Source organism: Pteropus vampyrus, unplaced genomic scaffold (genome assembly GCF_000151845.1).
Source record: "Pteropus vampyrus isolate Shadow unplaced genomic scaffold, Pvam_2.0 Scaffold77, whole genome shotgun sequence".
Classification (NCBI taxonomy): domain Eukaryota; kingdom Metazoa; phylum Chordata; class Mammalia; order Chiroptera; family Pteropodidae; genus Pteropus; species Pteropus vampyrus.
In genome coordinates, this window is record NW_011888858.1 from 1,838,029 (window position 1) to 1,851,209 (window position 13,181).

Below are 13,181 nucleotides of genomic sequence, written 5' to 3' on the forward strand. Positions count from 1 at the left end.
GTAAATAAAGGGAAAGACTCAAGCATTTATCCTGCCTTTACCATGTGAATTATGTCACCAAGTAACCAGCTGAGGAAGCAAAGTTTCTCTCTATAAAAGTATTCCAGTTAATAATGGAAGGAATGATAAAATTAGAATTGCATCAGTCGGCATTAAGTAATGACCATTAATAGCTGCTAAAATCATAAGAGAGACAACCAGACATAGAAGCATGCAATACCACCTACGAAGTACTACTGCGAAAAAACGATCCTGACATTTCATCAAGGCTCTAGATCTGCTTCTGATGAGAAAAACAGTAATGCACAGTCTAGGAATGCAATCCAGACTGTGAGGAAAGCTCCAGAATAAACAATCCAGTTTCTTAAACAAATAGCAAGGGAAAAATAGTTGGAGGGCAACCTAGATTTAAAAAGAAAGAGAGACCTACCTATCAAGCAATTGCAAAGCATGGGCCTTATTTGTATCCTAATTAAAACCAACAAACCTTTTTTAAAAGTGTGCACTCCTCAGGGAAATATGAACACTGGATATTAAGTAATATTAAGAAGGTACTGTGGTTAGTTTTTTTTTTATGGACCCTGTGAGGGTGAAAACTATTTTCATAATACTAACACCACATTTGATTCTTTCACTCTGTTGACATTGCGTTGATGGTTGCAAAAGTAACTGAATTAAAACTGCTGGCACCTGAACACAAACTTTACTAGCAATCATATATTCCGCTGTGAGTGAAGGAAAAGAGCCAGTTTTACTTAAGACTGTCATTAGTGAAGCAGTAAAAATGATTAGTTTTATTAAACCCTGACTCTTGAGTACACATCTTCTTAATAATATATGAAAAAAATGGGAAGTCCTCATAAAGCACTTCAGTTGTATACTGAGAATGGTCTTAAAGGCACTTGCAGGATTCTGAACTAATCCCTTTTATGATGAAACATATTCATTACTTGAAAAAAGCTGACAGCAATTATATTAATCCACCAATATTAACACCAACTAAGTTAATTCAGACTCAGTTGGCAGACATTTTTTTGAAAATGAACAAAGTGAGCTTTCACGGAAGACAATTATAAGTATTTGTTGAAAATTACTGAAAATTTGAGTTTTCAATCAAAACTTAGAATTTTAGAAAACATCTATCCAACACTATGGGCTTGATAGTTTCCCAATATTTAAAGACTTTTCTGATGACATCAATGATAATATTCACTAATGTGAATTTTTTGGTATAATATATCAACATTTAAAAATGCATAATTTATTAAACCAATATTTTCCAAATGACCAATTATGATGCTACAGAATTATTCACTTGTAAAAGATACATTCAAAGTGCAAGACAGACCAATGGATTTTAATGTAATAAATATAAAAAATTCACTTACTTGGTTTTAGATTCTACATCACAACTAACCTTTAAGAAACTACAACTTATCATTTTGATGTAGTATCCAAAAACAACATCCACAATCACCTGAAAAGGTTATTAGAACATACCTCCCTTTTCCAACCACATATCTGCGTGAGGTCAGATTTTCCTCATATACTTAAACATAAAAAATAAAATACTGCAATGGAATGGATGCAGAAGTAGACACAAAAAATCCAGCTGTCTTCTCAAAAACCAGCTCATTAAAACGACTTGCAAAAAGATAAACCAGTGTCATGCATCACTAAATTTACTTGGAAAATAAATTTAAATGTTAAAATTTATGTTATGCTATAGGTTTACTACTGTTGTTTTTAAATAAATTAACAAATAATTTAAATCTGTTTTAATTACTAATAGGATAAATATCGACAGATGCAACTCACATAAACCAAGCTCTTTGGAATCCTAGAATCAAGAAATTTGAGAACCACTCAAATATTTGATGAAATATTTACAGAAGAAATTATATGATGTCTGGGCTTTGCTTGGAAATAATCAGGGGTTGGTGGCAGAGGGAAGATGGATATACCAAGACTAGCCATGAGGTGATAATTACTGAAGTGGGGTGACAGGCACATGGCGGTTTCATTATACCATTATCTCTATAATTGTGTTTGACATTTTTCATTTAAAAAGGCTAATCGATAATAACGACGATGATGCAGTTCTCTTACCGAGATCTACCCTCCATTGGCTGTCTATTAAGGATCTGAATAGGTCCCCTAGCACGAGAATGAATCTTGTCATCCACCATGTGCTTCAAACGCTGGTAATAAGTGGGGCCAATAAAAATTTGTGATGTGATTTTTCTGCCAGTGAAACCGTTGTACAGGACCTGAAACATTTTAAAATGTTAAACAAGTTCAAAAAATGTATGTACATACACTGATTCCATTTATATAAAAATGAAAACAGACAAAACTAATCTGTACTGTTAGGGGCCAAGAGAGTGGTTACCTTGGGGTTGTGGGTGGAAAGCAGTTACCGGAAGGGGACACAAGATGAGGAAGAGGGAGTGGGTGTCTAGGCATAAAAGGATTCTAGTAATTTTCTTTTCAGGATCTGGGTGCCAGTCACACAGATGTGTTCACTTTCTAAAAATTCATCAAGCTGTACAGTTATGATTTGTGCACGTATTTGATGTGTTATACTTCAACGAAAGGTTTAATTTTTTAAAAATGAAACCACACATACAAAATAGAATACATTTAACAAATTACTAATGTAAGAGCAAACATACCTCATTTCCTCTGAGGTGATAGCCGTAATCAGATAAAAGGTTAGATATCTTCTGCACATTAACAGCATCATTAAATGGAGTGGCATCACCGATTTCACCCTTGTTAGCTGATACCTTTTTAAAAAAATAGTCTTTAAAAGGCTGTTTCTTTCTGTCTCCCCTTAGAAGTCTTTATCAATAAAAATATATTCAATTTTTAAAATCCTTTCTAGAAAAAGAAAGATTCTGAACTTTAAAAATCTATGTTATAGAAAGCTGTAATACTGTAAGGCTCATTTTATTAACATTTTACATGAAGTATAAATAACTGCTTCTCCTAAAAAATAAAAAATCAAGTATAACCCTTCAAATAAGAAGCTATCCATGGAACCAGTTACAAAAAGAATAAGACTCCAAAATACTTCCTATAGTGCAAGGAAAATGAAAATTTTAATACCCTAAAACCAAGCCATCCATTTGTTAGGCTGTCTCCCCTTAGAAGAATGGGCTGTACCCATTCTACCTTAACAAGACACTTAAAAACAGAAAACCACCTGCATGCACAGCTAATATACAGCTATAAAATTAAGTTTACATGAACTGACCACCAATGAATTCTTTATAGAAAAGAACAAATCAAAAGAATAACCATATATATGTATAGGCTGCATATAGTAAATTTTACAAAAGTTCTGAGTTAGACATAACTGCAAATTTTTGCAAAAAAAAAAAAAGAGGCATAACCATAACCAAATTAAAAGCAGGAAAATAAGTATTCTGGCTTCTTCCAAAGTACCGTGGCTCAACTATGAATGAAACCACCTATAACCATTTTGGAAGGAACATCAGTTTGGAACCCATATTGTTAAAGAAAATCTCTTACCTTCCCCTGAAGACATTCAATCAAGTGACCAATAGTCATACGAGAGGGGATGGCATGGGGATTTATGATGATATCAGGGGTGATACCTTCACAGGTGAAAGGCATATCCTATAAAAGAATTTTTAAAAACAAACTTAAATTTCTTAGCTACGGAACTAGAACTGACCTCCACCTCATCCAAGCTTTTCTATGTCCTCGATTCTGTTCAATATAGCATGTTCATATACTTATTCAACACTAAAATTAAAAATTAAGCCTTTATCACTGTCGGGCTCTTAAGTGAAAGCAAATTTTCATTTAATAAAATGTTCAACAATTTTGGGTTAGGAGTAAGGGAGATAAAAGTTACCTACCTCTTGTCGGTACTGAATACCACAAGTACCCTTTTGGCCATGTCGACTAGCAAATTTGTCTCCAATCTGTGGAATTCTAACAGAGCGTACCTGAATTCATATAAAAACAGGTTAGTTAAGTTGATTTAATTTAATTTCTATAAATAGTAATGTGACAAAACTATACTCACCCTTATTTTACAAAATTTATATCCTTCCTGGTTGAGAGTTACCATAACTTGATCTACAATGCCCGTCTCACTAGTTCTGAGAAAAGTGCTACAGTCTCTCTTGGTATAGCGTCTATTAGTGCTCTCCAGTTCATCCTCATTTTCAGGCAAGGTGACTGTTTTGCCTATGATAACATCATCTCCTGACACACGAACCCCAGGAGCTATCAAACCATCATCATCCAGCTTGTCATAAATGGCATGTCTCATACCTATGAAGAAAAAGACATGGAATTTTCTGAAATGGTACTATCAAAAAAAGTATGTAAATGTCACATAACCCCCCAAAAAGATTAAAAACCAAATACATAAATCATTTCCAAGTCAGAGAAGTTCATAGGAATCTCTAACAGCATGAACCATATGTGTGGTAATAATTTAATGCCCTTATACCAAATATTACAAACTATTCTGAACTCTAAAAAGCACTGGCCTGAGCACTGGAAAATCAGATTCTCCATTTGCTAGGTGACTTTGGATAAGTGTGTTGCCATCTTCTGATCTCTATATTACATCAGAAGGAACATCTATGCCCTCTACACATATCCTCCCACAGAAATTATGAATTTTATCTTACATAATCTTCATTCTGCTAGAACATTAATTCACTACTACACAGAACCCCTCCATGAAATGGAGTAATAGGTAACTGCCTAGGGGAACAAAACACATTTTACTTCATGCAATACTAATAGAAGCCAAAACTGAAGCAGAGATACCCCATTTCCCTGGGACATTTCATCCATTCTACTGTATATGTATTTTTAAGTGTGAAAATAATAACTAGAAAATAAGTTTGAGTATTTTAGAAGACAAAAAATGCTAGGCATCCTCTCATTTATTTGTTAAATGTATACAAATACTGTAGTTAGACAAATATTGTGGTCATACTACAATGTGAAGGGAGAAAGTTCCCATGTAAATACATAAACTGAGAGAGGACACAGTACGAATGAGAATAGAGCTGAGGTGTGTTCCATGAAACATGCAACCTCTGACTTCCAAATACCCTCCTCAGTGCAGGATCTAGATGATAGAACTTAGAGCAAGCATGCTCCTAAGTGCAAAGACTTGGCAAACACACATATCTTCTTAAATATGAGCTCTAAGAATGACATAAAAACACACTCCCATATGTCAAAAAATAAAGGGGGAGACAAAACCTAGAAAACTTAATTAGGAAAATCATGGTAACTTAACTTTGAATTCCATCCTTTAAATGTCAGTATCACTTACCCTGGCATGTTTCACGAGTAGGCTTCTCAAAAACTTCTTCTTGATCAAATCCTTTTTTAGACTCCTGTTCTTTGTATGAGCGATAGAAAACAGACCTAAAAACACAGGGTTTCTTAAGGTAACTTCTATTTTCCTCTAATAATAGGGTATAGAACATCCCAATAATTTTTACTTGATATTTGGGAAACAACTTAAACCATGAACCTAGGATAAGAGTTAACTGCATTAAGGTCAGTTAAGTCATGAATGCTACTGCATGGGCCACACTTGTAGCATTTCAGTCATACCCTTAACGCAGCTGGACTTGATGTGAGAATAGGGAGAACTTAAGGTTACTGAGTCCAACCTCCTACCCCAAGAATCCTTCCATAATTACCCTTAGAGATGGTCACCCGGGATCTGCTCCAATATTTCGAGTCTATGACACTAAGCTATAATGTCCACCCTCTGGTCCTAGTGCTAGCCTCTGAAACTACACAGAAAAAAAAAAAATCCATCCTCTCTTCTAAATTCCCAGTTTTTTAACCAATCTTCATATGCCATGGATTTGAAATTGTCAATAAAATATGGAAATTGAGCATAAAAAATAAAGATTGAAAACACTAATTTGAATATTTATAGGTCCTAAGATTACATATTTATTTTTATTTCTTCTTTAGACCTTTCTATATAATCTAAATGTAAATGTGTATTTGCTTACAAATAAAAGGGACTCAAAACATTACTATCTGGAAACTTTTGAGGCCCAGGAAGCAGAGTCCTCGGTTGTTAAAGACGACTGACCAGGCCTTCTGTTTTCTGGAGAAGGGCACTGGTTTCACCACACTGAACTCCATACAGACATCCACACAACAGCATGTTGTGTCCGCCAGATACCCACAAAGCTTCATAAATGGAGGCAAAAGATTAACTATCTTAACAGAAAAATTTATCTGCTATGAGATCAAAATTTCTTCCAGTCTAACCTTCAAAACTACCAAAAAGCTGGACGCATAGAAGTCAACCTAATTTTAAAGAAATTTTCCCGACTGAAATATTAATATTTCCACTGTATCTATGTTTTGACTTTTATAAATAGCTGACCTGAAAAAGCCTCGATCTACAGCTGAACGATTCATGATAACAGAGTCTTCCTGATTATATCCAGTGTACGATGCAATGGCCACAATTGAGTTGATACCTGTGGTGCATTAAAGAGCATACATTAAAGTATCATCTGGGAAACAAAGAAAAATCACCCTTCTTTTAAATCATTTTTATTTCACCACATTTGCCAAAGATGTTTTCACCATGGTAATTGTCAAAGTCTACTCCTGGAACAGCAATCTGTGAGGCAACTACTCTGATGTCTTAACATTTAATACAAGCAAATCCTAACAGCAGTCATTCCCAATGCATCCATTCTTATAATCAGTGATTATATATACAAGTCATCTCAGATTTATAAAGTACCTCCCCACACCAAGTTTCATGATTTTCACAGCAATCCTGTGCCGTGAACAAGGTAAGTATTATTCTTCTCATTATCAGAAAGAGCTAATAACTTATCCATGATCTCAAAGTTAAAAAGCAACAGGCTGATTTCTGGTCCTAGGTTTGGACCTGGTACTTACTACCTCTTCCTAGCCCTGCTCTGCTCCTAGGTCCTCTTCCTATGCCACCAGAAAACTGACATCATCTTCCCCACCACAATCTTATTCTTAATTGCTGCTGCCAAAACAACTTTTGATGAGACTTATTTAAAATATATATATTCAAAAAGAAAAAAAAAGTTGAAAACACACGACATTACAATATAAGAAATGACTACTGAATGTGAGTGTGGTTTCAATGAACATAATTCACATATATGTGAATCATCAGATTTTCCAAAAATTAAATACACTCAACTCTAAAGCCACAGTTAATATAATATCTTGATTTAAATATTTCAAATGTGGGGTAAAAACTATGACTACAGAATGTAAGGGAACCAAAACCTGGATGGGTAAATGTTTTGGTTATCTGAATTCTGAATAGTTTATATTTGCTTCCTTAAAGTTAAACTCATCTTTCAACAAACAACCCATCCTTCATGAAAAGATACATCATTCATTTACTCCTTTAAGTGTACAGCACTGGTGTAACAGTTTAAATAAGTGGAGTGCAGGTAAGGGGTGGCAGTGCTTCTGGTAAGGGTCTGGGACACTGAAGACACAGTCCTCCAGTCTCTAATTTCCACTAATTCCCAACCCAAAGTATGGATGGATTTGAAGAGATTCGTGCAAAGGGCAGGCCTTCCTCCCTGACAACCATATTTGCTCCTTAAAAATGATGGCTGCTGGGCCACAGAAAGCTTTCCATCAGCTATTTTAAACACATTGGCCCAAGGTAGCTGATTCCAGAGTTTGTTTTTAACATAAATTTATTCATAACATTTTAAAAAGTAAATTCACCCAAAAGCTTAGATTTCAAACTTTTCTTGAAAAATCAGGCCTGGCATCACTGTGTCTGCATACATACATCACAACCACAGCTGAACCTAAGTAGGGCTAAACCCAACGGAAAGGCAAACCTCTCTCCATTCATCAACTACTCACCAATCTGGCCTAACCCTGTAGGAATCTGAGATTACAAGCCCCGTTTACTATGTAACGCTAAACACCTATGCTAAATAAAACCATGACTGCTCTCTAAGGAAGAAGAATCACAGAAACAAGAGGGCATGTGTTCTTCTAAGCACCCTGATGGGTCAAGGTATTTATAATGGGTCCAGAAAAAGTTAAAATGCTCTGCTTGGGGAGGAAGGAGAGTGAAATTCTTCAAAGGAAGGGAAGTGTCAGGGAAGATAAGTCCTCCCTTCCTGGGAAGGGCCAGAGATAAAGCCCCCAGGAGCAGGCAGCCAAGAAGGCTCTTCGGCTATAAGAAAAGTCAAATAGTCACTCCTCAGGTATACAACGAAAACTCCTCTTGAAATCTAAGAATTCCTCTAAGAACTATTTAGCAACATCCACATTGTGTGGATTCTTTGGGAGAGCTAGAAAATTTCTGTTTCACACATAGTCAAGTCGTGTAATGCAGAGAAAGTTCATAAAGACACAGGACCCTGAAGGCAAGGGAGACCTGAAAAGAATCAAGAATTTGCAGAAATCTCAGAGTCTTGGGAAATGTGATGTGATCCTATTACTGGGGAAACCAGCGGCAAGACATATGTGATACCTGTAAAACATGAAACAGGCAAGACTTCCCCAGCACATCCTCAGGTTTCCATGGAGCACCACCTATGCCTACCCCCACCCCACTCCCACCTTCTCAGCTGACAGGTGCTCAGCTGTCTTGGTCTTTGTGAGGCTTTTCCTGCCTCTTGTGTGACAATACCGGGACTGCCCACATATGCCACATCTACTACAGCCCAGGAGGCAACATCTTCAATCCTACAACCTTTATCCAAGGTATCTAGGCACATATGAAAGACCAGCTAAATTTAGCTAAAAACAGTAAACTTCTGAATTATGTTTCCAGTATTTTTTCCTTAGCTTTAAAGTCCAAAGTCAAGAAACAATGTAGTAAGAGGAAGGAGCACAACAACGGGACGTGGGGGACAAGGCCTACATCTGGTCAAAAAGGAAAAAATACGTAGAAGTTTAAATTCTTGATTTATTTATTTATATTTCTTAATTTGTGTAACTTTAGGCAAATAACCTTTCTGATCCCATCTTAACACTTGTAAAACAGAGATGATAAAACCACCACTATACTAATCCACTAACATTTATTCCTCTTACTAACTGCTAGGCAACTAAGCCCTGAGTTTTAAGTAGATTTAACCATGTAACCATCACAAAAGCTTTATGAAGGAGGTACTATTATTATTCTCATTTTGCAGGCAAAGAAATATAAAGCTTTTATGATGCTGGTCTTTTCCTATGTGTAAAAGTACCTTAGATAATGTTTCATACAAATTGAATGCTCAATAAATATTAGTAACTTTGTTAAAATCTGTCAGCTCAAAGACCATAAACACGTGAAATCTAGGATCACAACCCACCTGTCGGCCAGGTTCAAACCCTTACTGCCACTTTGTCCTCACCCACTTCAAGCCTTGGCTCAGCACCAAGGAGGCTCTAAGTCCCAACCCAGTCAAGGCACTTTTGACACAAGGCTCTGTGCTCCCAGATGTCAATCAAAGTTACAGAAATAGAGATGATACTAATCAAAAAAAAATTCCCTAAGATAAACTGATTAGCCCCTTTCCCTCAGGGCTCAGAACTCAGCCAATGCAGCTGGCATGTTAGTCAGGACCAGGGCCAATAATTCAGCCACGATGGTCTGGAGATTAGCTGTATCAACTGAGCAAAGAAATAAATATATTGAAGACAACAGGAGCCAGATTTCTCGTTATCAGAGAGTAGAGTTCTAAAATAAACACTATGGTGTTGGAGTGGGATGGGAAATACTGGTGTGAACTCATGGTTCTTTAATATACAGAGATATAAACATAGATAAAGGGGTATGTATGGGTATATACATATTATTTCCCTAGCTCTGTCAGCTGATTGGGCCTAGATGACATTCTAATAGCAAGGAGCATACCCAGCACCCAGATCTTACACCCTTCACTAAAAGGCAAAATGACTGAATCCAGATTTAGAAGAAGAAAAGCAGAAGATGAGGCAAAATGTAAGGAAGTGCTTAAAGAATAATGAGGACCTATCAGGAATCATCTTGAAGATGCTCCCACTGGAAAATCTGGAACAATTTCAGCATCCAAATGGAAAAAATGGTGGAATCAGAAAATCACCATTTGGTAACTGTCATCATGGTAAACTTTAAATGGCTGAACGTTTGAAAAGGACATTTACATTGTCTCAGACTATCTCCTCACAAAAGATTTATTACTAATATGTACAAAATATTTATAATTAACAGAAAGTAGAGAACCTGACAGACACCATCTTAAATCACATGATAAAAATTAAAATCACTAATAATGTTGGGGCAATTAGAAAGCATGTACCTCCTGATATGATGCACTGAGAATATAGCATCACTTCTATGCTAGTCCTGTCAAAACTTCATAACCTGAATATAATCATGGAAAAAACTAATGCTGTTTGTGACACAACATACAAAGCAACTTGCCTGGACTGTTCAAAAACATCAAAGTCATGAGAGATAAGGAAAGACTAAGGAATGGTTCCAGATTAAGGAGACTAAGGAGATAAACAACTAAATGCAACACACAGTCCTGAATTAGATCCCAGACCCAAAAAGGACATTATGAGGTCGACAGGCAAAATTTGAATCGGGGACTTCTGACTAAGATGGGTAACAATGTTAACCTACTGATTTTGTTGGCTGTACTGTAGAGAACGTCCTTGTTTTTAGGAAACAGACACTGAAGAATTAAACAGTGATGTGGCTTCATGTCTACAACTTACTCTCAGTTAAAGAAAAGAGAGAGGGAAATAAGGCAAATGTGGTCAAATGTGAACTAGGAAATCTGGATGAAGAGTATACAGTTCTTTGTACTAGTCTTACAACTTTTTTGTAAGTTTGAAATTATCTCAAAATAAGTTTTTAAAATAACATGATTAAGGCTTGAAACAGTAACAAAACTGAAAGACATGTAGTCCCTACCAGCCACACCCTCACCACTTTTTATCAGTACCAAAGGAACATTTGTTTCAAATCCAATCCTTCAGTTATATTTCTTTTCTTTTTAGCGATAAAGAAACCATTATCTAAATGTTGAAGAAAACAGCACTGCAAGCATAGCCCAAAGATATGAGCATACCATACATAGACAACCTAACAGATTGTTTTTCTAGACAACAGTCATCCCTGGTGGAGGACTCTGAAAACAGATCAGTCTAACCTGTGACAATGTGCTATGAAAAAGTTAGATCCCTATTCTAGTTATTAATTTAAAGTCACTACTTACAAGGCGACCTTTACCAAATAATGTTACCCACAAAGCCAAAATTCTATTAATAAGACAATTATGCCAAAGAACTATGCTGTCTCCTCTAACATTCAATACTCTTGTACCCTTCAGACTTCTCTGAGCCATTTTACCTATTGTCCAGTTTTCTTAAGAATCTCCTCCTACAAACTCCTGATTCTCCTTATCAGTTATGTTTCAAATACCTCTCTTGATTTCTTTTCCCAGTGCCTAAAGTTCTGCTCTAGATTTATTCTCACTCTGTAATCTGTAATTACTATTGGTAGGTCAAAACCTTCATAGCTCTAGATTTGACCTTTCAAACCACATGTGCAACTCACAATTGGAAGATCATTTCTTAGATGTTCTGGCAGCAACTCAAAATCAACATGTCAAAAACTGAATTTATCTTACCTCTAAAACCCCTTTCTTCTTCCAATGTGCTCCCAATCTTATCAATAGTACCTCTCTCTCCTTAATCACCCACGCCAGGAACACCAACAATATTTCCAATTCCTTTCTTCCCTCTCTTCCACAACTGATCAATCAAGTCCTATCAAGTGTATTCTAACAGATATCTCACCCCTTACTTTTTCGTTCTAGAATCATCATTTCTAAGATCACTGCAAAAACCTCTAAACTATCTCCTCACTAATACCTTATTAGACTCTAATCTACTCCTTACATCACTACCAGCATAATATTCCTAAAATAAATTTCTAACTGAATTACCTTCTTGCTCAAAAAAGCTGAATGGTCTTCATTCTCAAACTGAAATTCAACCTGCTTTCTTCCACAGTGAGACCAAGCTTTACTCCCATGCATTTCCACTCCACCCATACCAAACTGAGATGATTACTGACTGTTCCTGTAACTCATGCATCTAGGCCTTTGCTCAAACCATCTCTCAAATTTGAATACCCTTTCAATGAACTTTTGTCTAAAATTCTAAGTCCACCATGAAACTGGCTCTAGACTTCCAACAGGAATTAATCATTTCCTTCATTCTGTGCTTCTAAAGGAACCTGTATTTCCATCATAACACTTTCCACATATCTACCTTTTTGTGTTCATGTTTCCCACCACATTATAAATTCCATGAGAATAGACACTGTGTCATATGCATTTTATTAGCCTTCCCAAGCACCCAGAAAAGTGCCTTAAGCATGGCAGTATCTTAAAAAATGCAGAACAAAACTGAACATACCTGCTGGTAGCTCTCTAAATCGTAGATATTCCATAGACCGTGTAGTCACAAGTGGTTTTTGAGGATAATAGAGAACATGGGCCAATGTATCCATACGAACATGGAAGTTGGTGATATAAACTCCCATAGCCTGCTTACCCATAGCAGACTGGTATGTGTTTCTAGGGGACTAAAGGTAGAAATAAAAAGCAATAAAAATTTAATTATTTCTAAAGGAACGGATTCTACAGGTTACTACATAAATCAAAAATATGGTTGGTAAAGTTTGTTTTTTTCTAAAAGATAAGCGACAACATTTAGAATAATCAATTATGGCTCCTAACAGTGAAACACAAGAATAAGCATATTAAATGTTAATTCTGTAGAATTTCACAGTCTTTTCATTAAAAGGCTTTCCTTTAAAAACTATAGATTAATCTCTAATTTTTATTCTACTTCCCTCAATTCCTCACAAATCCGAAGTTAAAAACAGCTACCAACCTGGTTATGATCAGGAAAGGGAATAATAGATGCACAGACACCAAGAATCATTGAAGGATGAATCTCACAGTGTGTATACGTGGAACAATAAGCTACTTCTTTCTCCTGTAAATCATCTGGAGTCATTGCGAGCATCACTGTTTCTTCTTCTAGAGTATCAATATACTCTACTACCCCACTGGCCACAAGATCCTGCCAACTAAAAAAGAATGATTCTGGTAATTTCCTCATTTCCT

At 36.0% G+C, this 13,181-nt stretch overlaps 1 protein-coding gene across 1 annotated transcript in view; it reads right to left on the reverse strand.

The window, feature by feature from the left end:
* POLR2B (RNA polymerase II subunit B) overlaps positions 1 to 13,181 on the reverse strand; it is a 43,880-nt gene that overhangs the window by 1,578 nt on the left and 29,121 nt on the right. Inside the window, exons 16-24 of the mRNA XM_011362604.2 lie at positions 12,946 to 13,144; positions 12,466 to 12,634; positions 6,419 to 6,515; positions 5,336 to 5,430; positions 4,061 to 4,311; positions 3,891 to 3,980; positions 3,538 to 3,645; positions 2,676 to 2,789; positions 2,110 to 2,270 (exon numbers count right to left, since the gene is read on the reverse strand). Of these exons, the coding sequence (XP_011360906.1) occupies positions 2,110 to 2,270; positions 2,676 to 2,789; positions 3,538 to 3,645; positions 3,891 to 3,980; positions 4,061 to 4,311; positions 5,336 to 5,430; positions 6,419 to 6,515; positions 12,466 to 12,634; positions 12,946 to 13,144 (1,284 nt within the window). The remainder of the gene's footprint in view (positions 1 to 2,109; positions 2,271 to 2,675; positions 2,790 to 3,537; positions 3,646 to 3,890; positions 3,981 to 4,060; positions 4,312 to 5,335; positions 5,431 to 6,418; positions 6,516 to 12,465; positions 12,635 to 12,945; positions 13,145 to 13,181) is intronic.